At 40.7% G+C, this 27,867-nt stretch overlaps 1 protein-coding gene across 2 annotated transcripts; it reads right to left on the minus strand.

Moving 5' to 3' along the window:
• Positions 1–3,908: 3,908 nt before the first annotated feature.
• Positions 3,909–27,867, minus strand: LOC128502732 (Krueppel-like factor 8). 2 transcript variants are annotated; one of them, XM_053472628.1, is made up of 6 exons: positions 27,334–27,867; positions 18,219–18,732; positions 13,541–13,645; positions 6,722–6,815; positions 5,861–6,003; positions 3,909–5,407 (listed from the first exon to the last, which is right to left on the minus strand). In XM_053472628.1, exons 1-6 carry the CDS (start codon positions 27,352–27,354, stop codon positions 5,226–5,228), a joined length of 1,059 nt encoding a protein of 352 aa, XP_053328603.1. In that variant the 5' UTR covers positions 27,355–27,867; the 3' UTR covers positions 3,909–5,225. The 2 variants fall into 2 exon arrangements, with proteins under 2 accessions (XP_053328603.1, XP_053328604.1); XM_053472629.1 differs by lacking the exon at positions 27,334–27,867 and adding an exon at positions 18,827–18,858.

The following is a 27,867-nucleotide window of genomic DNA, read 5'->3' on the forward strand; positions in this document are numbered from 1 at the left end:
TCATGTTGTTTACACCAAAGCCTGACCTTGTCACCTGAATGTTGCAGCTGGAATTCGAGAGTCATCAGATCGGGCAATGTGCTTCGTCTTCCATTGTCCAATTTTGGTGAGCCTGTGCGAATTGTAGCCTCAGTTTCATGTTCTTAGCTGACAGGAGTGGCACCCAGTGTGGTCTGCTGCTGCTGTAGCCCATCTGCTTCAAGGTTTGACCTGTTGTGCATTCAGAGATAGTATTCTGCATACCTTGGTTGTAACGAGTGGTTATTTGAGTTACTGTTGCTTTGAACTTCAGCAAGTTGTCTTGGCCTTGTCTACATGCCGAAATGCATTGAGTTACTGCCATGTGATTGGCTGATTAACCGTTTGTGTTAACAAGCAATTGAACAGGTGTACCTAAGTGGCCAGTGAGTGTATATATGCCCTAGAAAAAATGGTCAATGCAGTTATCGTAGTTTGAATACAATTGAATTTAGACTCCCTTTACGTTTTAGCTGACAGTTTTTTTTATTATTATTTTAAGTACCATGGGTTTCTCTTACCTTTCAGCATATTTCTGTTTTTGCTGATATATTATGTTGAGAGTGTGTGAATATATACTATTACTACATCGTACTGTCATAATATTGTGAGAAGGAATCCTCTCCATATCAACTAGTTTAAGTATAGTTTCTATGTTTTTGTCTGTTTTAATACACCATGTCACGGAAGCTCCATGACTAGGAGCCAAGAACCCTTATTTTTCCCTGACTACCTAAAATATGTTACTGAGAGAAAGAGGCGAAAATCACTAGGTCCGTTGCCCAGGAACATATCTCCAGCTGCCGCATACGATAAAGGTTAAGCCCGGCGGCTGAAGTACGTTCTTAGATCGAGCAAGGTAGACACATCTGGGATTGGTCGCTCGGATCACCCTATAGGGAGCGGGACATAGCTCCTATTTTCATTGGCTGCTAAATCCGCGCCCCCGGAACTCCAGATATGGCGTGTCGGGTAGCTCCCTACCTGATTGGCCGAGAGTTTAAAGGGATGCCCATGAATACAAATACCCACCCCCTCTAAAGTGATTGGTCGCCACCTTACCATAGGCTGCAGTGATTGGTGCCAGGGGTGCTGGCACCAAATTCAATTAAAGTTTCCATTGTGTTACAGTTAATCCCATTAAAGTCTCTTTGTGTGAGCTGTGTTTTCAAGATAAATGTACTGTATGAATATACTGTTGTTGGGACTAATAAAGCATTCTTCTGCTGAAACAAGAAAGGATTGTTTGTGTCTCTGTATACTAAGTCCTATCTATTCTATAGGGATTATTGGAGAACTGAAGGAAGAACAAATCAACAGCCAAGGTGTAGCTATAGCTCTTGGGGAACCGTTACACGCCACCACTAGTGTGCATAAAAAAAGGGGTTTATGTAAATGTTATAGCAGCAAGCTCTACATAAAAAAAAAAACAACCCACATTGCTGCCCTCCTGAAGTTTGCCAAAGAGTACTTTGAAACACCACGGTACTGGGGAACAAGTTTTGCGGACCGATGAACCTAAGGTTGAATTGTTTGAGAAGAATGATTTGGGCTTATTTTGGCCTGAACAGCTTCCCATTATCAAAGGGACAATGAATTCCCAAATTTATTAAGGTATCATACAGGATAATGTCCGGATGGACAACCTGCAACCTGAAGCTCAGCAGAAGTTGTATAATGCAGCAGGAAAATTACCATAAGCATCGAAGTAGTAGATACAACAGAATGGCTTAAAAAACAATTCTACCTTATTGGAGTGGCCCAGTCAAAGCCCAGACCTTAACCCATTAGAGATGCTGTGGAATGAGTCCAAGAGAGCCGTTGTGAGGTTCGTCTTACCAGGAGGAATCCGGAATGCAGGAATGGAACACACTTGCTCAGTACAGAACACGCACAAGGGGCCTAGTGAGGGTAACAGGGCGCTTGGCAGTGTCCCTGTAAGCATGGGTGGTCAGGACGTAGCCGTTTAGCAGACCAGGGTCGGGATGCCGGAGATACGCAGGAGCCGTTGAGATAGCCGGGGTCAGGAAGCCAGAGGTACACAGACTCGTTGGGATAGCCGGGGTCAGGATGCCAGAGATACACAGAGTCGTTAGGATAGCCAGAGTCAGGATGCCAGAAGTACACGAGAGCCGTTAAGCAGACCAGGGTCGGATACCGGGAAAACAGGATAACAGAACTTGAAACACGGAGAGGCTCACGAGATACAGGAAGCACCAGTATAACTGAGCACTGATGGAAAGGAGAACGAGGTTTAAATAGCCCGGGGGGCGTTCCCCGACGTCCGGGACGTGATCGCGGAATCCAGTCGGCGGTCAGCCTCATAAATATTCATGTGCCAGTGAGCGGTGCCGGCATTTCTGCCGGGAGAGAGAAGAGGACATCCGGGACTCGTTCAAGGTAGGTGCCTTGAACATGGCTGAGCTTAAGCAGTTCTGTAAGGAAGAATGGTCTAAAATTCCTCCTGAACAGTCTGACCCGCAGCAACTGGTAGCACTTGTTTGAGGTCATTCCTGCCAAAGAAGGTTTGCCCAGTTATTAAATCCAAAGGTTCACTTACTTTTTCCACCAGCACTGTGAATGTTTAATTAGTTAATTGAACTGATGATTGGTTGGGGGCCATTTCAAAGCAGTATATACAACACAAACAATAGTCTACACACATTTTCATGAAATAAATTTCTTCAGAATACTATAGTTTGCGCTTCCTTGTTTTTCAATCAATATATTAGTTTTGGAAATATGTGATTTAACCCCCTAACGTTGGGTGGTGTAACATTACATCCCTGCAAAACCACCTCAACGCCTGAGACGTTGTGTTGTGTGGTATTTTGCATCAAAAGGGAAAATCACAATCCTGTGCATTATAATGCTTTCTCAAAACACATTATACAGCTGATAGTGACTAACTGTATTAATATTTTAGTTTTTGAATACAATTAAGCATTTATGTTTACTGCGGTAATCCCAAACATTATCGACATGTAAGTATAGAAGGGATAATCATCACAGTCAACATCAACTCAGGAACTGGAAACCAATAAAGTGAGTATATTAATCTCACTCACTTACCTGCATGAGACAAAACAAGTGATGCAGAAGGGGTGAAATATACTTACCCAGTTTCCCCGCAATTTAACTCACTCTAACATAATTGGGTCAGCCAGGTTATTTGAAGAGAATGGACAGGGGCATCTGTGTTCAGCAGTCACCCATTTTGTACTTTGTTAGACATCTCTGCCGAAGGCTACAGTCTTGGCATACCAAAAGGTTTTGTGCACTTTCTAATAATACTTGTCTGTAACTTTGGAGGATAGATGAAGATATTAGGCATGTGAAGTGTAATTAAGTTAATATTTTGCTATAAACAAATGTCTAAAATGTGGTATGTTCTCAGGTTGTCAATTCTCTATTATTTAATCCTAATAAATATGTTGTTATACGGCTTAAATAAGTTCCCTGTATCATAAAATAAACAATGTGTTAGTAGTAACCCTAATAAATGTTACTAATCAAAGGTTATTCACCAGGCAAGCATTCTTTCACCTGCTGTGTTAACATTTAAAAAAATATACCACAAGAGAAAGCTCATCTATATTACATTAAAATTTACACATGAAACTCAATTTTTGCATTCTTGCCTCACAGCCATTGACACAAGCAGGAAGTAGTGCTAAGAGGGAACGTTGTGTTTATACAGCACTCAAAACGACCATGGCCTTTTTTCACACCTGAATTTGGAAATAACAATCACCTAGCTATTTCTCAAAAGTAGATGCCAGCAAAGGAACTGATCACTGAAAAAAAAATTTAATTTAAAAAATGTTTGTTAATGTTTTATCCAAGGAGGATACTCCTAGAAAACAAGAAATACAAAAAAGCAAATATAATAATTATTCAGTCATCTCTTTTAATCTATAAAATGAGCTTCAAACAATGACAATATTTTTGTCACTGTTACCTCCATAAGATTACTGTCTAATTCCGGATTGTGAATTACCTCTATTACAAGGCTGATATAGACAACTAACCAATACATTGTTCCTTTCTCTGTTTGCTTTCACAGGCCTTTCCATGTAAATGTTTGAGAACAATGCTAAAGGAAGAACAACATTTGCTTTGTAGGACAGTTTATTTAGGATGGGGAAATGTAGAAAAAAAGGGCAAGACTGCAGTCGCATTTTCCACCCTTTTTTGTGTTTCAACAAAAAAGTTGCCACAACACCGTTTAACACTTCACTGCTAATGGTATGGTAAAAGTAATCAATTCAGAAGAAGCAAGTGCCAAATGGCACCATATCAATTACAATTAAAAATGTCTGCCACTAGAATTCACAGGCATGTATACGGTCTCCCTATAAATTTAGACAAATCCATAGAGACGTGTACACAACGTATTGCAAAGTAATTATCAACAGGGTATAAAAAAACACTCTGTTATAAGAAGCCAAAAATAGTTAAAAATTAAAACAAAAAAAACTCAATCATGTCCCTTAATTATTAGTAATGTAAATAAGTGGCCATTCCCAACTGAGCTAAAAGTCCCTATGAAACTGGCATTTTGATGCTTTACTCATATCAATATAAATGTCAATGTGTTCATAATTAATGTATATATTTCCAACATTTTAAACAACAAAAGACTTCATCACATCAGACATTTATCCCTGCCATTGCTGCCCATTTAACACTGAGCATTAAGCTCAACACATTATGCATTTGAGTTTGAAATTCAGGTTTCCTATCCTCTTGGATTAACTGCAGAGCACCTACAATCGAAAACAAGTGTCTCTTCTTTCACTGTTCCAGGGTAATGTGAGGTCAGGAGGTTTTTGTCCATAACACTCCTTTAAGGAGCAGAGGGATGGGGAAATGCTGGTGGATGAGGGATGGGGCAGGTCAATACTGTGCTTTTTGTGCTAGTGTAAGGGGTAGATAGAGGAAAGGTAAAACTGAAAGAAAAAGAGGTGTTAAGATACAAGGAGAGCTAAGAGTATCTGAATTGGGTATGAAATAAACTAGAAATGAAAATGACAGAAGAAAGAGAAGGTATGTGGTAAAAAGAGAGATTTTCACGACAAGACAGAGACCAAACAAGTCGCAGTGGACGATGAAGGCATTGTATCCACCAGAGAAGCAAAAAAGTAGTGGGTGACAGACTAAAGTGTTTTCAGTCATTCTAGGCTACCCTGCACTCCAGGACTCTGTCACATCATGATGTGCCTCCGTCGGTGTAGGGCCAGGTGGTCCGAACGCGAGAAGCTGCGGTCGCAGTCCGAGCAAAGAAACGGCTTGATCCCAGTGTGTTTCCGAAAATGACGGGTCAGCTCATCCGATCTTGCAAATTTCCATGTGCATCCTTCCCACGTACATTTATACGGCTTCTCCCCTGCAACAGAATGCATATTTGGTCATTAAAAAATTCTTAACCTTGTTTTGCTTTATAAAAGTGTGTAACTCAACTTGATTTATAAGTTTTACTTTATTCTCTTGGGTTTGTGAGACTAGTTAATATTTGTAGGCCCATGGTGCACAAACCTGTCTAATACACCATGTAAACTTAATGTGGCACATTTTCATAAATAAACATGATCCAATGCCATTTCACCAATACACCATAAGCATGGTCAGGCTTTGCAATACACTGCTGATATTGATTGTGGGAAGGTAAGAAAAAAAACCCCTGCTGTACTGCATTTATATAACAGAATAACTCATGTTCTACAGCACTTGTTTTTGCTATCCAATTCTCTGCTTTTTGTCTTTCCCTCTACCGTAAGACTCAGTGGTTTATGAACTACATCTCTTATAAAGGTTATTTTGGTGTAGTTTCATATGTTACCTGTGTGTATCCTCCTGTGGGCTTTGAGATGAGAGCTCTTTGTATACACCTTGTTGCAGCCATCAAAGTCACACTGATGGACCCTTCGTTTCCTTAGGTCAGGAGAGCTTGCACCACTACGTTGCATTCGTAGAAGTCGTGGCCTAGTTGGAGGCAGATAACATAATTAGACAAGAGATCAATTAACTCGGAATCTACAAAATCAAAACCGTCACAGCAGTGACCCTAATGGCAACTTTTGCAACATTTCTAAAAAGTGATAACGCTGCATGGAAGCCAACACAGCCGACAACTTGATGGTTTTGATTAATGTAGTATCAGGTTCAGATTTTGGGGCAATATCTTCAATAATCAACGACTTTAAACCTAAAAGGCCACATTCTAAAAAAAATGAATGCTCAACTCATTAAGAGATATACAGAAATCCTGGCCTGTTAGGGGCCAACACCTGGAACGCAGGTCTGGATACACTACAATGTGAAAACAAACAAACAATCTTCCCAATGCAAGGACACCTTCTGATTTCTGTATTTTTTATGATATTGATGCAATTATCTCACAAACTTAATTTTAAAAGTTACCTTTTTATTATGATGACTCATAGGGACACTAGACATGTAATGTCAGAATATTTCCCAGACTTATCCAGGCACGGATTACGTACTGTCAAAATACAACCTGCTCTAAATCCGTGCGGACACAATGCCCTGCTGCGTAAAATAAACCCGGTTTAGTTGGAATCCTGATTGACTATAGGGATGGTCTTTTAGAGCCACTTGGCCTTATGCTCCAGCAGCTACTTGTCTGTCAGGACCTGTTTCATGACTCCCATTATTTCTGCCTCATAAAACCACTTCTTACCCATGTGTTGTGTCCTGTAAGGAGGTGGATGTCTCAACGAGGCTCTCGTCACTATCACTATTTAACTCCACTGGAGAATCTGGCTCTGCTTTCACTAAACAATAAGAAAGAAAGTCATTAAAAGGACATACGTTTTTTAAAGCAGCAACTCAGCCCTATGTTCAGGATAAATACATATTTTGCACGGGCTCTAGTATATTTTACTGCATGAAAATAGTAATATGTTTAGGGTCAGAAAATGAAACGCCTGTCTTATTTAACTCCTCCATCAGCTGCTGAGAGCAGAAGCATTAATCAGTAAATGTCCTGTAGATGCATTAATTCGACTCCAATATGAATGTTGGTGTCTAGACTACACCTACATTTAAATTTTTTTAACGGTTATACCATGTTCCCTCCTAGCCCTATCCATCTTTTGTCGCAAATTCCTGCACCGTTTATAATTAAAACATCCACAATGCATTGCAGGTATATCCTGAAAATAAAAATAGCAGCTCAGCCTAATGTTATTCAAAAGCATATGACAGAATAAACGAAAAACATTTTCATTAACATTGTTGGGGAGGGTTACCGGGACTGGTATCTACTCACGGTAATTTATGGACAGCTTCACAAAATCATTAACACATCACATTTAGAGCTTTGGCGCAATTAAAGAAAAAAAGTGTTTCCTACAAAGCTTGCAGCTTCATCAGATTAATGAAAACTGCCCATAGCTTATCCAGGTCAACACTCAAATCCTTTAGGTCACGGGAGCGGGGTCTTGGCAGGCCCCACTCCCCGCCCATTTCCCATTTAAATAGGGGTGTTTCCCATGCCATCAGCAGGACCACCCACCAATGTCAGTGGGCAGTCCTTGCTGCATCCCGTAAGAGCAGGCTCCGGGTAGCCGGAACCCAGAAGGTCCCAGGTATGGGCATAAGGCTATCTTGAACATAAGACCAGACCAAAGAACCAAATGCAGTTTGAGGCCTATTAAACAGGAAAAATTAGCGAACTAGATGGGGTTCTTATCTGCTTTTGGGGGGTCGTCTTATAATCAAGGTCGTCCTCTAACCGAGCAAATACCGTAAATATCTTCCGGTAGCTGCAGGGTTTTGTCTGGGGGATCCTGACATAGTAACCCACAGTCTTGCCTTTCCCTCACAAGCAGAGAGCCATTTAGCTTCTACTTGCGCTGACTTCAACACGTGACCATATGACAGGAAAAGGAAGCTAACTCTGCCAACACCGATCAAACATCCCCAATTGAGTCTAAGTCTCCGCAAATATCCCTGCTGCAGGAGTGAGCCCTTATCTGACCTCCCACATCACAAGCACTGTATTCCTTCTGAGCAGTGTTGGCTACTACAGAAATTACACTGCAGCAAGCAAGTGGGGCCACCTGGGGCAAATGCCCCAGTTGACCCCTTGTTAATTGACCCCTGGACCTGTTTACTTAACATCCCAACTAGATACACTATGGATAACATTGTCATTTGAGAAAGGGCAATATTTTGTATTTTACCTATAAAATGCCATAGCCATTTTTTTAAAATTCCTAAAAGATAAGTTAAGATTGCAGCTGTTTACTTAGGACCTGTCCAATTTTTTTAGAAAAAGAAAAAAATAAGTAAAAATGCGCTAAAATATTTAAGTTTACTTTCCTGCAAAGCGTCTGCCTCTCTACTGGCAGGCAGAACCTCCAAGAAGAGTGTTATAAGGAAAGGTTGTATGCTTCCCGAAAGAGATGGGTTTTCAGAAAGCATAATAACTCAAGAATTACCACACATTAAGGGGGCAGAGTAGCAAATAAGGGGTTATAAAGCATATCAGGGGGCACAGTGACATATCAAGGGTTGTAAAGCATATCTGGGGCAGTGTTATATCAGGGGTTATATTGCATATCTGGGGGGCAGAGTGGTTTATCTATAAGTATTATGACTTAAGGGGGAGGACCTTAAAACGGCTATTGGCTTTCCAAATGTCTGTTTGTATTTAATCCAGGGCTTGACAAATTTGTTGTGAATCTAGGCGCCAGGTAAAAAAGTTAGGAGCCAGGATTTTTTTAAACTAACAGTTGGTCAGGAGGGATCCGATCATCATCAGCCCACTTACTAAACTCACAGCGTTTGACCTGGAAGCACCCTGGACTTTCAGGTCAGTGCTGTTTGTTTTTTTTTTAAATTAATTTTTTTTCATTTTTTTAACTCTTTCGATGCTGATGTTCCATTGGAGCACAGCATTGACAGATATTTAGTCCCCACAAGCTTGTGGGGACAAATGTTAACCCCTGCAATGCCACGAATGTGTCATACACTATTGTGGCATTGAAGGGGTTACCGCTGCACTGTCGCTCTCATGGAGTGATCAGGCAGCAGGGGGTGTTGGGGCTGCTCTCTCCCATGGAGCGATCAGGCAGCTGTGGGGTGTTGGGTGAGGTCCCCAGACTTGTGTGGGGACCCAATCAACACACAAACCCCTTCCCTGAGGCTGCCTGTGGCAGCTGAAAACACGAGTGCTGCTTTTCCAGCAACCGCGTTTTCAGCCTACAGGATCACTCCGTGGGAGTGATCTCAGGCTCGGGGGCGGGCTCGGAGTGGCTGTGCTGTCTGCCCAGACTTCTGGGCAGAAAGCAGCAGCGCCCCCGTGTGGTAACTCAGCCTCTTACATCCACAATTTTTTCTGGATGTAAGAGGCTGACAAAACCTAGGCGCCAGGACAAAATTCTCTGTCGCCATGGCGACCTGGGATTTGTCAAGCCCTGATTTAATCTATGCTGACTAACTGCATAATAGATACCAAAAATAATAAAAAAGATGTATTACTGTTCATTGGATAAAACGATGCTTTACCATTCCACTCGTGTATTTTCTCTAAAAATATTTTTTTTCTTTAAAATAGCACCAAACCTTAAGGGTGCGGCCTATAATCGGGTGCAGCCTATAATCGAGCCAATACGGTACAGCTCAAGCACTGGCTCAGCAAGTGTTCTGGGAGGTCTAACCAGGCTCTCTGTGTTCATGCACCAAAAGTGCTCCTACAGATTCCTACCACTGACTGGTGACTTCGGTACAATGATAATAATCTCCCTAACCAAAGTATATAGCTCTTACTTTTGGACAAACCCTTGGGGAAAGGTGGTGATGGAAACAGGCGATCCAGGATAAAATAAATGTCATTTAGAAAGCAAATTACTATTATCTTTTATTTATATAGCATCAACAATGTATGCAGCACTTGCTATAGTCAAAAATAAACCAATACACAAAAGGTAAAAAGGGCCCTGCTCATAAATTTATAATCTAGAGGGGAATAAATTCAATTAAACGATGCAGTAAAACACCGTGCTACCCTCCCTCACCTGTGGTGGGACTGCCCGTGTATACGCCCTTTCTGGTCAACTGAAACAGTGGAGACAGGTCTGGGATCTTTCATTGACGTTCTTACCTATACCACTCCTACTATAAAATATATATCCATTTTTATCCCCCTTTCTCTCCTCTTCCCTCTCGTTTCCCCATCACCTTCCTTTCCTCTGTCCCCTTTCCTTCCTCACCCCCCCTGGTCATTAGCTGTTCTACAGTACACAATGTTGCTATAACAGAAATATGCGCCTGATTATGTACTATATGGTTGCTTGGATATGCTATGCTTGGTCTACCCCCCTTTCCATTCCGTATCCCTCGTGCTTAAATAGTTAATAAATATTGATTTACCCTAAAAAATGCAGTAAATGTTAAAGAACATAAATATATAGTTAAAATGTAACTTATTTAATTACCATTAACATGTGAAAAAGTCTAATACTCACACACTGCATGTGTGTATATGTATATAGTCCTGGATCATTTACATCTGACATCACATTAACTAATCCAATAATTTACTCATTAGCATCACTCTTGTGTCAACCCTAACGCCTTTCCAAGGCATTTCTATTTGCAGTGGTCCAGATGAACAAACCATAACCGTCACAGCTTGGTTCTTCATTCAATGTAATAATTTTTGTCTACAGCAAGCAACCATTTTACCTCTAGGAAACTTTGAGTAAAAACGTGTTATTAGCGTACTTATTCCAGTTTACCCGTTAAAACAATGCTAAATGGGTTTCTTTAAAAATATGAAGGGTTTCTGGACTCTAGTTCTGGAGCAGTGGGCTGCATCCCACCATGAAGTAGACAGACCAGCAGAGATTTAAAGAAAGAAATATTACTTGTGGCATGTGCATCTTTCTTTTACAGTACCTACAAGAAAGGTTTTTGTCAGCTCCTACCGTCCTGCCCGTCTAATATTATTTTTAGTATCCTGGTTTATCTTAATCCCTTCTGGCAGCCATTGGGTCAGTACAGTATGGGTGATGCTTCAGCTGGCAATGCTTCAGCTAGCACCACACTGCGGCTAACCTTTATGCCTGTCCCGTGGGACACTACTGGGGCAGCTGACAGCCAGGAGTCTAATTGTCAGGATTCTTCTAGAAAATTTGGGACAGCTGGAAGCTGTACCCTCTAATGTTCTGCTGCTGTCAGGAAACAGCATTGATATGTATTACATATGTATCTCCCTTTAAAAAACAAAATCATATCCTGTGAAGAAAGATCCGCAAACGTATGTAATGGTTTACGTGCAGTCCCTTTTCCATGAAGCTGCGGTGCTGTAATGCCTAAAGACAGTGTTATGCGAGGCCTTACATAAAAAACGAGAGACATTCGTTTTGTATGAGGAATAAATGCCTTGTGTGGTACACAGGGGCACAGTGTGGTTCACAGGATGACATATGGGGGTTTTGCGGTATTCTGTTGCTATATACGGGCTGTGGGATGTTGCACTAACTCTGCTTCCAAGATTGCCGGGAACAATCCTAGAATTTCATTCTAGGGCCATAAAGATTCTCAGAATTAAAAAAACAATATGCAAATCCTGAGTGATAACGTTGCTTCACAGTGTTGGACACGGTTTTGTGTAATTTTTAGTAGGCCATGTGTGAGATTGTATATGGAAGGGTATGTGCATAAGTGAAGTTGACTGCATATTTACACAGATTTTTGCAAGAATGGCACTCGCTTCTATGTGTAGCTAAATTGAGAGTGTTTAATGTGGGTATTGTGTCAATAATTCTTAACTATTCATCTGTCTTGGTTTTGTGAGTTGATCTACACTGTCTATTATGTACAGACACATAATTGTCCCCTGGAGGAACAATGACATCATGTGAGACATGTACAAGAAATTTATACACAAATTGCATTCTATGCAAATATTGTTACATGAACTTATTAAGTAGCATTTCTGTCTAATTCATGAATATGGTTGTGGCCATCAGATCAGACTTCTGGTTGGTGGTGTCTTTTGCGGTTTTTAATTGATATAACGCATCAATCAAGTGCTAGCGCTACCTTCCAGGACACATTTGTAATAAGTGTCCCAAGTTAAAGACACAACCTGGTTAGATTGTAATTGTTGGCTGCAGGAGCGCAACTAGAAACCATAGGGCACCTGATGCAAAAATTGCCTCGGGACAACCCAACATGTCCCACAGTGCCACCTGTGCCCCCAAGTAGCTTATTAGCGCCATCCTTACCCTCAAAGAGCCTGCATGTGCCATCTTTGCCTCCTGCTTGTCAGTGCCTCCAAACAGCTTATCTGCCCCACTACAACATCCACTCTGCCATGCATACTGTATGTAATACATACAACACAGGTTTATAAACAACAAAAAAAAAGTTAAATATATGTGTGGCAGAAGTAGTGGCACCATTTTGGTCAATACTTTGTGCTACCTCCCTTTGCCAAGATAACAGCTCTGAGTCTTCTTCTCTAATGCCTGATGAGGTTGGAGATCTGAGACCATTCCTTCATACAAAATCTCTCCAGATCTTTCAACTTGCAAGGTTGACACTGGTGGGCTCTCCTCTTCAGTTCACCCCACGTTTTTTTTATGGGGTTCAAGTCTGGGGACTAACTGTGGTAGGACCTTGACTTTGCGGTCAGTAAACCATTTTTGTGTTGATTTTGACACATCAATGTTTTGTCCAACCATGGCCCATTTTAAGCTTAGGTAGTCAAGTTTTCATTTAATATCTGTTGATATTTGATAGAGTCCATGATGCTATGCATCCTAACAAAAAGTCCAGGTCCTCTGGCAGAAAAACAGCCCCAAAAAATTAAAGAGCCACCACCACATTTAACTGTGGGCATGAGGTACTTTTCTATATGGCTACCTCTGTATGTGCGCCAAACTGGCGTTTATTGCCGAAAAGCTCTATTTTGGTTTCATCTGATCCCATTTGAAGTTCCAGTAGTATCTGGCAAACTGAACATGATTGAGTTTGTTTTCGGATTTTTCCTACATTAATTCATAGGGGTGACAATAATTGTGCCACACATATATTTTTTACATTTTTGATAAACCTGTGTTATGCTTGCAATTGTTTGGAATCCAGTGTATTTTGTGTATGTTTTTGAACAACGTTAAACAATAAGACATTTTTTTTCACAGCCTTTACACATTCATGCTCACACACACTTATACATACACATCCATGCTCATATACATACAGACATGCATACTCCTCCCTCACTATATTGTACTGAATTGTAAAAAGTAAGGTTTATGAAAACAGAGAAAAAAAATACTTTGCGCATTCAGAGAGCAACCGCTATCCACATTTTGTTTTTGTGAAAACCTGACCCAGTCTTCACTTAAGGCTTCCACATTACCTGCAGTAACAACCACAACAGGGAGTGATGAAGATGAAGTTATACTAAAAACTCTCTACATTCATATTTAACACTGAAATGAAAAGTATTATGCTGCCCCACAGTGGTGCAATTGAGTACCTGCAGTATGTGTTGATAAACCAATGCCAGGAGACTTGTCCACCCTGGAATCTAAGTCTTCCACTTCAGACACCGGTGACCGTAACATCAAGTTATGGGTCCTCCCTAGACATACAGATAAAAGACTTGAAATACATGTATGTAATATGGTTTATTCACAAAAGATGTTGTTTTCACAGAATAGTTACAGCTTTAGTTCACTGAAACCCTGTCAAAAATAAGTGAGCTATACTACATAAATGTATAGCTCAGTGAGGTGACTTTCAATAAATACATTCCAAAACTTAGCTTTCCAGATATGCTGTTTTAGACTTCACTGCAGATTGCATGGGGTGACTTGCATTAAAAAATCCATTCTACATTAAATTATATAGCCACCAGAGGGAGCTGCCCCCAAGGCAGAAAAATAAAGTACCGTATTTGATTACAAGACAAGTTTTTTTTCCCAGAGCAAATGCTCTGAAAAATAACCATAGTCATAAATTCGAGGTCGTCTTCTAATCAGACCTCAAATAGAGGTCTGACTACAAGACTAAGATCCAGATTCCCCCGCAGCGCTGCAGGGAACCTGGATCTTCCTGTCCGGCAGCTGGTGGAGGTCTGTGCGATGCACGTATACAACCTCCGCCGCTGCCGGCACTTCTGCCGGGGCTTCTAAGACGGAGCACCGGCATCACATGACCTTCTAGTGCTCATTCATAATAGCCCCGGCATTGCGCAGACCTTCACCGGCTGCCACCACTGCACACCAAGGAATCTGAAGCACAGGGTGAAGTCTAGGGAAGCACTGGTAAGTCGAGGGAGGGGTACAAGGGCTTTCTGGAGGCAGAGTGGCATATAGGGGGTTAAGAAGGAATATCAGGGAGGCAGCGTGGCATATAGGGGTCAAGAGGCATATCATGTTGGCAGAATTGTATACAGGGAGTATAAGGCATATCTGGTGGCAAAGTGGCATATAGGGGGTATAAAGCAATTCTAGGGGCAGAGTGGCATATAAGGGGGTATAAGGCATATCTGGGGGGCAGATGTGCATAACTGGGGGCAAGTTGACAAATAAAAGAAAATAAAAACAAAAAAATGCATTTTTCTCAATCATAGTTTTTATTAAATACGAAAAAAAATAGTTTACATGAGAATATTTATTGGTAACTTTTTTCTTATAGGGTAGTCTTATATTCAGGCTTTTTTCCTAAATTAATATTCAAATTTTGGGGGGTCGTCTTATAAATCAAGCAAATACGGTAATTAAGGATGAAGCAGTAGAGGGCCAAGCTATAACAGTCTTACATTTTTTCAAAGCAAAACCATACACATTTTATTTTCACTAAAAAGTGAGAACTCAGGCTTTTTTCCAGGGGAAGCAGTTCAAAATGATCCCTTCACTACTCCCAGACCCTGGTGAGTACCAAAGAAAAGTACGAACCCTCAGTTAGTAGCTTGTGGGAGGCAGAAGGTGCTTGGTGCTCTCCATAGGTCTGAGAAGCAAAACCTTAAGATATGACATCACACCCCAGTGCTCTGCTTTACACAGACCTGGAAGGCCACAAGCGTAAGGGAGAGCAGTCAGCAGACACACTACAGGGAATGGAGAAAGAGCCCAGCTTGCTTCTGCCCAATAGCGGCCGTCGTTTTTATTTATATTTACGGAAGCTAATGGAACTAATCAATACCAATTGGCAGTTAACAAAACGGAACAGTTTACTATCTGAAGTTATCATACAGATCCCATAGTACAAATATGATTTTATAATATTATTTTAAAATAGCATAGACTGTAGTGTAAACACCATCACGCAAGTTTATGTAGTGGCAAAATGTACCGCCTATGAAGCAATGGGTGCTTTGCGTAAAAAATAAAACCCAAAGACAAACAAAAAACACCCACACAGCCTATTTTGTATTCTGGAGAAAGTGAAACATTCTGCACAGCTGCAGGTCCTTCCTATTCCATGATCTGGCCTTTTATGCAGGCTAACGGGCCAATGACATAGACAGGTAGTAGCATGGTTCAATCAGAACTGCTACAAGAGAATACATTTAGGCCATAATGACCGTTTTGCAAATGCTTCTAGCCAAAAATGAATGTATGCAATTTATGTCTTTGGCAGCTGTGTCTTATTGTCTTCTAAATTGGACATTCTATTGGTTCTTCCAGTAGCTGAGTTTTACCATTTTGCACCAGAACTGTTCCTTGAGGACCTCATGCGTTTGTCCTGAATTTGAATAACCCTCTTCAACAAAAGATCTCCGGAACTAAAACGGGTATGCAGAGTACAGTAATTTAAAAGGATATTAAAGAGACGGGATCAGGACATAACTACCGATCTTTTCATTTTAGTAGAGCAGGTCTCATTTTCAGCTGCCTAAGAACAGTATTATAAAATTTGCTTTAAGTGGTCACAATCACTGCACTATACATCATCTATATTGACATATAGGTTACGTATGGATATGAAAGTGATCAGTATTTGTGTATAGGGCTATATCTCTAAAAGAAGCAGAACAAAAGATGCAAACTGAACCTGAAGATAGGGCTATCTTTAATGCACGGCATAAGTGCAGCAGTCTCTTTGGACCTGCCTACAGCCACCATAGTCCTGCAGGTGGCTGTGCACTTGTCCACACGTACAACCTCATATTGCAGCACCCAGTAACAGGTTGGGAGGGGGCACAGGGGAGCTTGCCAGGGCCCCCATTAAAGTCTGCCCTGCCTGAGTCAGTGAGTCATGCCAGTAATAAATACTGAGTTTGGGCTATACTCGCCGTATAAGACTACCCCTCTACCCAGTATACAACAACCAGCCAATCACGGCAAGCGATGTACCTTACTGGTGATTGGCTGGTTGTTATACAGACATATACATACATACACTGCCCTTACACACACACACACATTATATATATATATATATATATATATATATATATATATCTACACATACTAACATACGCATGTCCATACTTACACATTTATACACTGCCCTCACCACACACTCCTGCCTTTACACACACACACACACGGTATATTATATTATATAATATATATACACACACACACACCAGCTTACAAATACACAAATACCTACACTGCTCTTACACACACCTGACCATACACATACACTGACCATCTCACACCAACATATATACACATACACTGCACTCACACCCCTTTCTCCCATCTCTTACCTTTCTCATCTTCTTTCTTCCATCCAGTTGTGGGAGCGTGAGGTCTGTCATTTCAGACCTCTGCTTTACTGCTCCCTCATCACTACGCGCCGGCAATTGATGCCGAGCACCGGGACATGACGTCATCCCCGCGCTCGGCATCAATAGCCGCCGCGTAGTGATTAGGGAGCACGGAAGCCGACGTCTGAAATTACAAACCTCACGCTCCCAAAACTGGATTGAAGAAGGAAGATGAGAAAGGTAAGAGATGGGGAGAATGTCACAAAATGGTTTGGGTATTTTTGTTTTATTGGTTTAAAATTAGTGTTGCAATCCCATCACACCTAATGTAAAAATTATTTGTAAAAAATAAATGTATACCTTATAGTATGTTCCCTGTAAGTGCTGGAAATGTATAGAAATTCTATATAAATTAGGTACTTCTGAATTGATAAGCTTGGAGGGGATTTACTGTCACTTTACATAATCTTGTGAGGATTCAGATATGAATGAGTGAATGAATGTTTGTGAATGAGGGTGTGTGTGATAGCATGGATGTTTAAGTGTGAGGGTGGGTAGCATGGCATAAGGAGCCTGTAATCATCATGACAGGTTCTAGCATGTACTGGCAACCTAGGCATGATAGGAGTGTGATTGCTGTTAGAAAAAAAAGAATAATAAAAAAAATATATAAAATTGTTGTAGATTTTTTTGTCCAATTTTGGTGTGTTAACCACACTTTTATTAAAAGTAACACACCAAAATTGGACAGAAAAATTCAACAACAATATTAATATAAATTTATTATGATTAACAGCAATCACACTCCTATCATGCCCAGGCAACCAGTACATGCTAGAACCTGGGCATGATAGGAGTGTGACTGCTGCTAAAAATGTGTGTATATATAATATAATATACATATATATATATATATATATTAATATTGTTATTGAATGTTTGTGTCCAATTTTGGTGTGGTTATTTTTGTTTTTTTTAGAAAGGTGTGTGGGGAGGGTCATTTTCGGTTTCTGTCCAGATATTTTGTTTCGATGCATCCCTAAATAAAGTAAAATCCAGGAAGCACATTGAGAAGTCTATCCTTTACTTACCTTTCTATAATTGTTAACCACAAAGTGGTGGAACACATATAATACACAGGAAGCACCTACGAGACCACCAGCACATCACTAACTGGATTATAGCTCAGAAATTGGCATTTTGGCTGAAAAAAATTCTTGCTTAATTAAAGTCCAAATTAAACATTTTATACAATACAAATCTGTAATTGCATAACTGCACACGATTTGAGATTCATTGCTCTTTTACAACATACACTACATAATAAATATGTTTCTCCAATGAGCTGCATCGAGTTTTTGTACTGTATTATTGATAGAAACATTAGTTTCTATAGATACTAGAGGGCAACATCCAACATATGTATAGATATCAAGAAATCAATGACAACACATGCACCTTGGTGCACAATCAATTGCTAAAGCGTTCTTACCTGTTGTCTTTCCATCCGCTCCTATCAATGGTACAGTGATGGATGCCGTTACTCCATCTGTGGGCAATGCTGTATATACCACAGGCAACGATTGCACCACTACAGGTATGGTCTGTAGGCTGCCCATTTTGCTGGGAAGATTCACAGAAGGAATGGTATGAATGACATGTAGTATCTGTTGTCCACCGCTGCCCTGCGTTGAGGCCAAAATAGAACCAGGAGACAATACTGCAGGGACAGCCGAACCTAAGCCAGAAAGTGAAACGACTGAAGGGGATGCGGAGAAAGAGGACCCAAGGACCAGAGGAGAGGAAGAAGGTGGGGTGATGGACTGACGAAGTGAAGTCTTGGGCTTGTTTAGAGAGAGGTCCACGGGTTCTGCCTGTGGAAGACTGCTGTCACTGTCCAAAAGTTGCTCAGGTGGCTCCATCTTGATGTCACTAAGGAGAGCAGGAGTTGGTGACTCGGTGGCTGATTTGCAATGGGATGACATCATTGGGGAGGAGTTGTAAGTCTGAAAAGAAAATACTAGTTACTAGAGTCATATCTAAAACTGCCATAAGTCGGGTTATTTGTATACTACCGTAACACAACTATCCTTTACACACCTACAGATGCAAATGTTGCCAACAAATGGATAGGATTTCCCCCATACAGAAACATAAAAACATAGAAATTAACATCAGACAAGAACCATTCCTCTGATCTAGTGTGTCCATTTACATTGCTATAGATACATTAAACCTTATTATGCACTTGGTCTTCCTTTATGGTCAGCATGTCATTATGCTTATCCTACGCATTTTTACATTTTTCAATGTAATTACCACTTCTGCTGGAAGTATGTTCCACTTATCTATCACACTTATCTATCAGTTTAGTAAAAACATGCAGATTTGTACAGATCAAACTCACTATGTAATTAACCTATTTTCAGAATTGATTCATTTTTAAATATCTGCCTTTATATTACGCAGAGCCATACAGCAAAAAAAAATATTTTTCATAGCAACAGATACATAGATTAACAGCAATCCGGCACAAACAGGTAGATAACAGGGAACAATTATTTAGAATTGACATTTTTAACACAGATATGAGAAACCTTTATCATTCAAGCGCTGCAGAATGTATAAAATGTCAGTTTTTGAGAAGCAGCAGTATGTTTTTAATTCTGTTACTGCTTAGGGATCTGGGGAGAGCTGACATCAGGCACACCCAGGGTGGGGTCGTTTTTTTTTTTTAAATGGATAGGGAACGCCTGCTGCTCACACACCCTTCTCCTCCTCCCTGAACTCACCCCCATGGGATGGGGGTGGGGTGTGTACTCTGCCATTGGGTGAACTTACATCACCCTGATGGGGGTGGGGGTGCGAATGAGTGTTTCTGGCCCCCACCACCTACATGCTAACAAACTTTGTATTCATTTGCATAATAAAGCTCCTGAGTACCAAGAGTGTTCCCTGTGTGTACCAGAAGAGAGCAAAACATCACAGTTCATCTTGTGATACTGTGTTTAACGACACTGATAAACGTATGTCACAGGCATATTCTGCTCCTCTTGAAAGTCTTTGTTTGCAAAAATAAATATCTGCCCCTTCTCTGCATTTATCAGCATCTAAGTCTTCTCCCGGTAGGCTCTTCCATGTATATACCACACTAAAGCCCCATTCTCTATTTTTGAACCATGGTCAACCGTCTACATTTAGAGCATGACCCTCTGATGTTAAATCCTTAATAAATATAATTCTGTTCAAACATCCATTGTATGGCACGGTGGCCTCATAATATACCGTGGACGTTGCAGTCAAAAGTGCTAAATTTGGAGATGTTGTTGTGGCAAAGAAGTTGGAAATAAATGACCATATGACATACACAAAGTGCATGTTGTTTAAACTAAAAGATCTTCCTTAATAAAAGGTTTGCCACACAAAACAACGAGTGTCCAAAAATCAGCGAAAAAAGAAAATATTTGAAGTCTAATAGTGTTTCCTGTGTTATGTTCAAAGTTACATAATAATAAAAAAGATTAGTTACAGGAGGGGTCAGAGACCCCAGCAGAGACCCTGTAACATCAGCAAATGCCCAAACTTCCATTTGCCCTTATAAAAAGTGTCAGTGTAACCTTATGGTGTATCTGTCACCGTCGCCTGAGCAGCAGACAGGGAAAAGACCAGGCTGTCTGATGACAGCCCAATCTCCTGTAAATCAGACTCGCCGCATTAGCACTGGAACGGAGGACATTATTATTGTTTTATATGGCACCATCATATTCTGCAGCACTGTACAATGGGTAAACATGACAAAGTAGCAAATAATATAATTCCACCTACAGAAACAAAAGCTTGCAACCTAGAAACGTACACTGCGGTCCTCAGCCACAAAGGACCACTCTTCTCAGGATGCCGTTAAATCAGAGAGATTTCTTAAGTCAGGTTACAGAACTATCTGTTATGGAGGGACAGCTAAGCTCTTGTTGCAGAGAAATCTGCCAGGGTCTTTCATAAAACAAACTGAATTCAGGGATTTGTAAATAAAACACCAATATATTTGAACACAACCTGAAAGAACTGTCTGCAGTCAGCTGATATACTACATGTATAATTAATATAACGCATATAATATATAATGCACCTAAATCAGTGATTAGAGCTTTAAGACGGGCCAACAGAACATACCACCATAGCGTTTGCTCTATTGAATATCACAAGCGTTATTTTACACACACATCCGAGGCTCACACACTTACCCCAAAAAACTGTGCCTAGCAACAGTTTAAGAAAGGGAAGCAGTGCTGTGTGGGAGGCTGGTATGCAACATATTTGTAGACACGGTGAGTGTCTCTGATGTAGTCTTTTTCTGCATCTTATATTTCATGCTAATTATTCATATGTTTGGAACCCATTTCTGCAGCTGTTACAATTGTTTGTGTTGTAATCAATAAACACACAGTAACAATCCAAAATAGCATAACATACAGTGCTATATAGAGAGAGCTGGGGAAGTATAGGAGAGAGGGTTACGGGCGCATGAGCAATATATTTATAAGAACCCGATATCAGACATGGCATCCACAAGGTGGGACCAAAGAAAAAGGTGTCAGAGGAGCAGAGCAGTGAGAGAAGTGGGAGAGGATAATGAGCAGGGGTTTAAAGGAGCAGTATTGCCCACATCTTCTTCAGGCATCAGTGAAGCAAACAGTATTTCATTCAGCTCAAGGATGGGTGTTTCACTTAGAAACAAGTCTTGTTTATTTTAGCCATGGGTGGTACCCAACTCCTGGCAGGCATCACTGCTGGGACCAGTGTGCATGCACAGCCATTGGGGACATTTGTACACTCCCAATGTATTCTTCTCTATCTGAAATCTTGGCTTATAACACATATAGTGGATCTTATCCTTTTCACATGTACAAGTGAATGGCACTGCACCTATGTCAAATAGCTTATCAGGCCTACGTAGAACAGCTGACGACGGTGGTAACCTAGCCATTTCTATTTAACTGTCTAGATGAAAAGTATACATCAATCAATAGTGAGGGAAATGAGCGAGTTATGCGGCGAAAGAATGAAGGAACAGTTCTAGAGTAGGAAACAGTAAGAAGAGGTACTGACTGATGTGGGGAGAAGACGAAAACACAGGAGGGTTAAAGCAAGGAAGTAGTGAAAGTATTAGAATTGGTGTCCATAATTATTCATCTATAGAGTGTCAGATTCTATTGACTACTGAAGGATTTAGCCATGGAAACGTATGTACTTACATGTCTTACAATTCACAATATTTTAAGAATGTACTGAAACATACTAACATGTCATGTTAGGAGATGAATATGGTCATTGCCACAAAATGGGAAAAGTTAGCGAATATTTAAAGTCAAAGGGGATTAGTATCATATAAGAGTATTCTCTAAGGTCAGTGTCATGATTCCAAATGTCAGTCCCAATTTCACATCGGTATAAGGTGCTCTATTTTTAAGGATACCCTTAGCACGCTAGGTTCAGCTTTGTGCGTTAAAATAGTGAAAGGGTAGTAGATATGAGACATATACTTCCAGTGGGAGTGGTATAGACAAAGAGAGAGCAAACTGCATGGACCAATTAGCTATTCTCTGTGGCCACTATCAAGCAGGACAGATTAGATGGGCCGAATTGTTCTTATCTGCTGTCAAATTCTAGGTTTCTATGAAATGGTTAATAGACATCTGTACCTAATAAAGGAGACTGAATGAATGGGGCTCTCTCCCTCCCTCCTATTCACCCCCTCCCTAGCATCCTGCTCTCCTCCCCCTCCATGTCTCTGCAGGGGATCAGGGTGGGGATTTGGCAGGGAGTTTGGGGGGAGGGAGACAGACAGGCAGTACCCCTTTTATGATGGAAGAATAAACATAGTAAGAATGGGGAAAACGGATCATAGAGATAGCAAGAAACATTAAGACATGAAAATAAAATGTATGTGGCAAACAAATCTATTGATTCATCCAAGCCTGAGCAACTTTCTGCATTTTAGTAATGTCTTCCATAGAGACACCAACCACTTCTCCTACACACTAACACACACAAGTAAACACACACATATACCGTACACACACACAGTCACCCCCACATACAATATGTAGGGCTGCTCAAGCAGTCTCAGCCATTTGTGCATATCAGTAACAGATTCCCACAACATGCCTCCATACATACCATTACAGTGTATAATGCATTGTACACAATTACATTATCGGTGCTCAGTGTACTATATTGGTGTCACTGTTCAATATGTCATATGATAACAATTAATGTTTGTTATTACCATGGGGTATTATCCTAGTTCCTAATGGTTTTTTTTTACCCTGTACCATCTAGAATAAACATATCTGGCCTGTTTCAATGTCACCTCTGTTTTCCAAACACTGCAAGAACTATGCTGTACTGCAGCACTATCCAACAAGATGCGACTGGCCATATACAGAGCCGGTGTGGGATTCTAAATTCAGCCTGGCATGATCACTACTGTCCCAAGCTGGTTGAAGCATTTATGCTAGCGGAGGAAGAACCTTATATGTGATATAACACAGCCTAGGTTTCCAGGCATGACTGTGCCATTCTTCATGCAGTGCTGAGTCTGGTGAACCCAATACCAACCCATGGGATACCCAAACATCTGTTTCTTTCTCACTGACACTCTGCATATGGCCATCCACCCTGTCACACTAAGGCCTTTAAGGGAACACACCCTATAGCTCTACCAGTTCCACCTATAGCTGGAATGTTCAAATTGGATTATTTTCTGGGTGTGTCCATGTCCCCCTCCCATCCCAAACTTTCATACAGGAAGTCATATGTATGTGTATATATATATATATATATATATATATATATATATGCACACACATACAGCTGGTCAGATATATATATATAAAATCATACTAAGTAGTAGGCTGCATGCCCCACTGTTGCTCCGATGAGGGTTACTAGAAGGTTAGTGCTGGGGTGGGGCAGTACAGGGTGTGTCATCAACAAAGCATTTCATCCTGCTCTGCTCTCACTTGCAGCATTAACCCTTTCAGTGCATAATTTATCACAGCAGAAACTGTACATTATATAATGATTATAGGCGTTTGTCATTTATTCTACTGGTTTATACATTGCAATGTTTACAATGCCAGCATTGCCTATATCGGATGTTTAGATTACCTGAGGAGTTCGTTTTAATCACAGCCTACAAGCAGTAACTCATCAGACAACAGTCCATAAAACAAACCCTTCAGTACAATTGTAGACATTTTCTGGTAACTCGTGGTTTCCATTTCAGATCGCAGCACCTTGTTCTAACTGCAGGTCCCTAGATTCCAAAAACCTATAGTGATATAGGTGATACTGAGATGCTAAGTGCCAGAAACGCAAGGGTTACAGCAGGAAGGTGACAAGGTGACAGTGTCCAGGGGACAGGAATGTCTCCACCCCAGGAGCCGCCCCATCCTCCGTCTCCCTATCCAGTGTCACAGCTGTGACCTCCCCTCCTCCTCATCACCTAGTGTGTGACACTGCAGCTTAAAGGGACCGCACCTACTTACACTGCAGATCTGCGGTACTCTATATATAGCCATGGGGGAGGGTATACGTGAAACTGTGTTAATCACACATACGTAGAACAGGCATATATTCACACATACAAAAAAAAAACATATACTGACAAAGGCAACCCGCTGACAATTTTATTAACCCAGATGCAGTTCAACGGGAGACCCTGGGCCCTCCCTGATGTCACATTTAGGTCACAGTAATGAGGGAGCTGGGGGCGGAGTGTCTGTGTATTCAGGAAGTGAAATGTGCTGCGCTGCAGACGCTCGGCAGAAGCCTTACAAAGATACGGGGAGGGGGGGCGCTTGCATTCTATGCCTCCGAAATGCTAATAGATGAAGGCATGAAAAAGTGGGGCAGTAATGTTTTAGGGAAATACCCATGTTTAAGTGTGGCTAGAAACCTCACCTGAGTAAGATTATGACATCACACTATAGAAAGAAAAATCAGGCAGCCGCTAGGTGAAGATATAGATAAATTGGTATTAAAAAGCTAATAAATGTCCCTAAAGATTGCAAGGACACCTTAGCAGCCTGGTAGTATCTGTAATGTTCAGCATACGAGTCTCCTTACGTACTTACCTGTACCAGATATTCACAGATGTCCATAAATGTCTGGCGCCTCTGGAATTAGCATCGCTTGGTCACAATGTGTATGATATTATTAAAAATGTATACAGAATGATGCCCTTTTCTTTTTATACACACACACATATATACGTATATATATTCGTCTGCCAATGTATAGAAAATATACCAGCGATTTCCCCATGGTTTTAGTCGGGATTACCCTCATCATTTTTATGCCAGCTCCATCCAATACAGCCAGAGCAGACGGTCAAAGGCTAGTTTCATATGAGAACAGCACAATACTAAACATGGTGTATCCTAAATGGATTGTTACTATGTCAATCGTGCCATCTTCTACCCCTCTTATACAATAAGCAGTAATGCATCTGTATCAACAATAAATCCCCACGGTCTTAAATCAAAATGATGCAAGGACTAGCATTGTTTGATAGTTTCCCTCTTTGAAGTAGGACAGATGTATGGTCACCTCTTACTAGGGCCTGTATCGTAAATGGTTATTGCCGGGCTGCATCATTATCATTTATCAGAAACTGATTGAGTACATAATGTTTAGTGTGGTGTGCAAATGGCCCTTTTTATATTAAACAAAAAATAGAAAAATCACCAAGTACTTGAGCCTGACATATAGATCAGGACTGGACCATATGTGCCACTAATTGTTACTCAACTAAACCTTTTGGCTTGCTGACAATCATTAGATGTAGCTCTACAGCAGCTAGAAGACCATTTATTGCCCAGGCCTGGTGCAAACCCTGATATTATTATTATTATATTATATAGCGCTTACAGATTCCGCAGCCTTATAAGTTACTTAGTGAAGGTGGCAATAACAAAAAGTTTTGAAACTGAGACAAAATAGCATCCGAAACATTAAACAATGCTAAACAGTGCATACAGAGTCGGGTTCTACTGTTCTCGTCCTCTGATTTGCGTTACAGCAGAATAGTTGAGTAAATGGGGTAAAAATGAGTTGCAAATATTTTTACCCCAATGCCAGAAAACAGGTGCTATACTTTTTGTTATATTGTGAAACATCTAGTAGCGCCGGGTGGTGATGCCTGCAAGCGCATCTGAAAGCTGTTTTCATTTTCATAATGAAGTATATAATAGGATGTTCATTTCATTAGTGTAAATCTCGTAGTTGTTTAAAGTTTCAATCTTCTCTAACTCCATTCCCTTATTTATAACAATGCCAACCACCCTCCCTCTGCAATTCATCTATCATCAAATAAACATTTCACAGATTTTGCTTATTTTTGCTACTGTGAAAAAATGAACTTTATGTGACACAGTTGTGATTCTCCATGAAACCAAAAAGTCTCATGAAAAATGAATGGCTATAGACAGTCATTCCACTCTGCTAGCCGCAGGGGTATAACCAAGCTTGGATTTTAAATCACAGAGGGGAAAAACCACCACCACTGTTTAAAGGATGTCTGGCCGTCACATAGCCAAAAAAAGTTAAAAAAATATATATATATTTTATATATACACACACTTTATAAGTGTACACAGTAATAGGAAACATTTAGTATTAACTCATTCATTAGTGTCTGCATCATTAGTATTCATGCACTCATTTATTTACCAGTTAAAATGCTATTAAATGAAAAATGGCACATACAACCTACATTTCTGTCCTCCTGCAAGGACTTGCAGCGTTCCTAGTAAGTTAAAAACCAGTATGAATGGGGTGATGCCTCCATGTAAAGATATTTGAGTTCTCAAGATTTTAGATTATAGGAGAAATGATGAAAGGTAAACGTTTACATTTTAACTCAACGAACTGAATGTATGCTGAATTAATCTATGTGTACGCATATATCGATTAAAACATGTATAGCGTATATTAAGTTATGGATGAAAATAAACTTTGTGGACAGCAGTTCCACCGCAAAAGAATGAAGGCCTCTAAAACACATGAATATGGATAACAATGCTTATAAATCGCATTATCACTGCAATATAAATACAGTAGTTATGTGTATATATATATATCACGAGAAGGTGCTGCGGTTAATATATATATATATATATATATATATATATATATATATATATATATATATGTGTATGTATAGAGTGTGTGTATGGTACCAAGACATTTTAGAAGACATGCACACAGCTCGTATGCTGTTTACATCTGTAAACCCAGACTTGCACATGAAGCCTTCCAACGTACTTAACCCCTCCCCCTCCCTACCTGCTGTGCCCAGCCAATGTTGCCTGTTCCCTCCCTTTTATGTTGACTGTCTCTTTAAGAAACAGCAAGATGGAGTCTTGTGTAGGAAGGGGCAGCTAATGTGCCCAGATCCCCCACAAATTGCAAGAATTATGGTGAAATCCAGACTTTGAGAGCCATTAAAACAATGGGGGGGGTTTAACAGAAAAAAAACAACGCAATGCCGTTTTTCCAACAGGGTTCGGAATCCAGGCGAATATGCAGGTGATTCGACTTACCGTGTGTGTGTCTGAACGCATCCCCTGCTTCTCAGCACATATAGAGGTTGTTTACAGGGAGCAGCGCTTGGTCCCTGGTGAGAGCTCGGTGATTTTTCTGCAGAATTGGAAATTTCTCGGCTGGGGCTCACATCTAAATCTGTCCCCTACCTTGTTTCCTGCATCTGTTCTATCAGCACATATCGTGGGTGTTCCCAGGGTGGGCCTCTTGTCCCTACAATATGTACGATCTATGGAACTGACCTGGTAGCCACCCTGTATATTTAGGGCATTTGGTACGGTTTCTATGTTCAGACTGCCTCTCGTTTGCTCTCTGCTGTTCTCCTTCTCTGGGTGTGTTGCAGGGTGGAGTCCTCTGCCCCTTATATTCCCCTATGGACGCTTTTCTCTCAATTTAGCTTTTACGGTATTTGGGCACTATGTTATCCCTAGCTTACTCTCCTCTATCTGCTTTGCTTCCTCTCTCTGTTTTCTCACACTCCTCCTCTCCTCCCTGGCTGCCTGTCCCTAACCACACCCTACAACTCCACCCCA

Source organism: Spea bombifrons, chromosome 8 (assembly GCF_027358695.1).
Source record: "Spea bombifrons isolate aSpeBom1 chromosome 8, aSpeBom1.2.pri, whole genome shotgun sequence".
NCBI lineage: Eukaryota > Metazoa > Chordata > Amphibia > Anura > Pelobatidae > Spea > Spea bombifrons.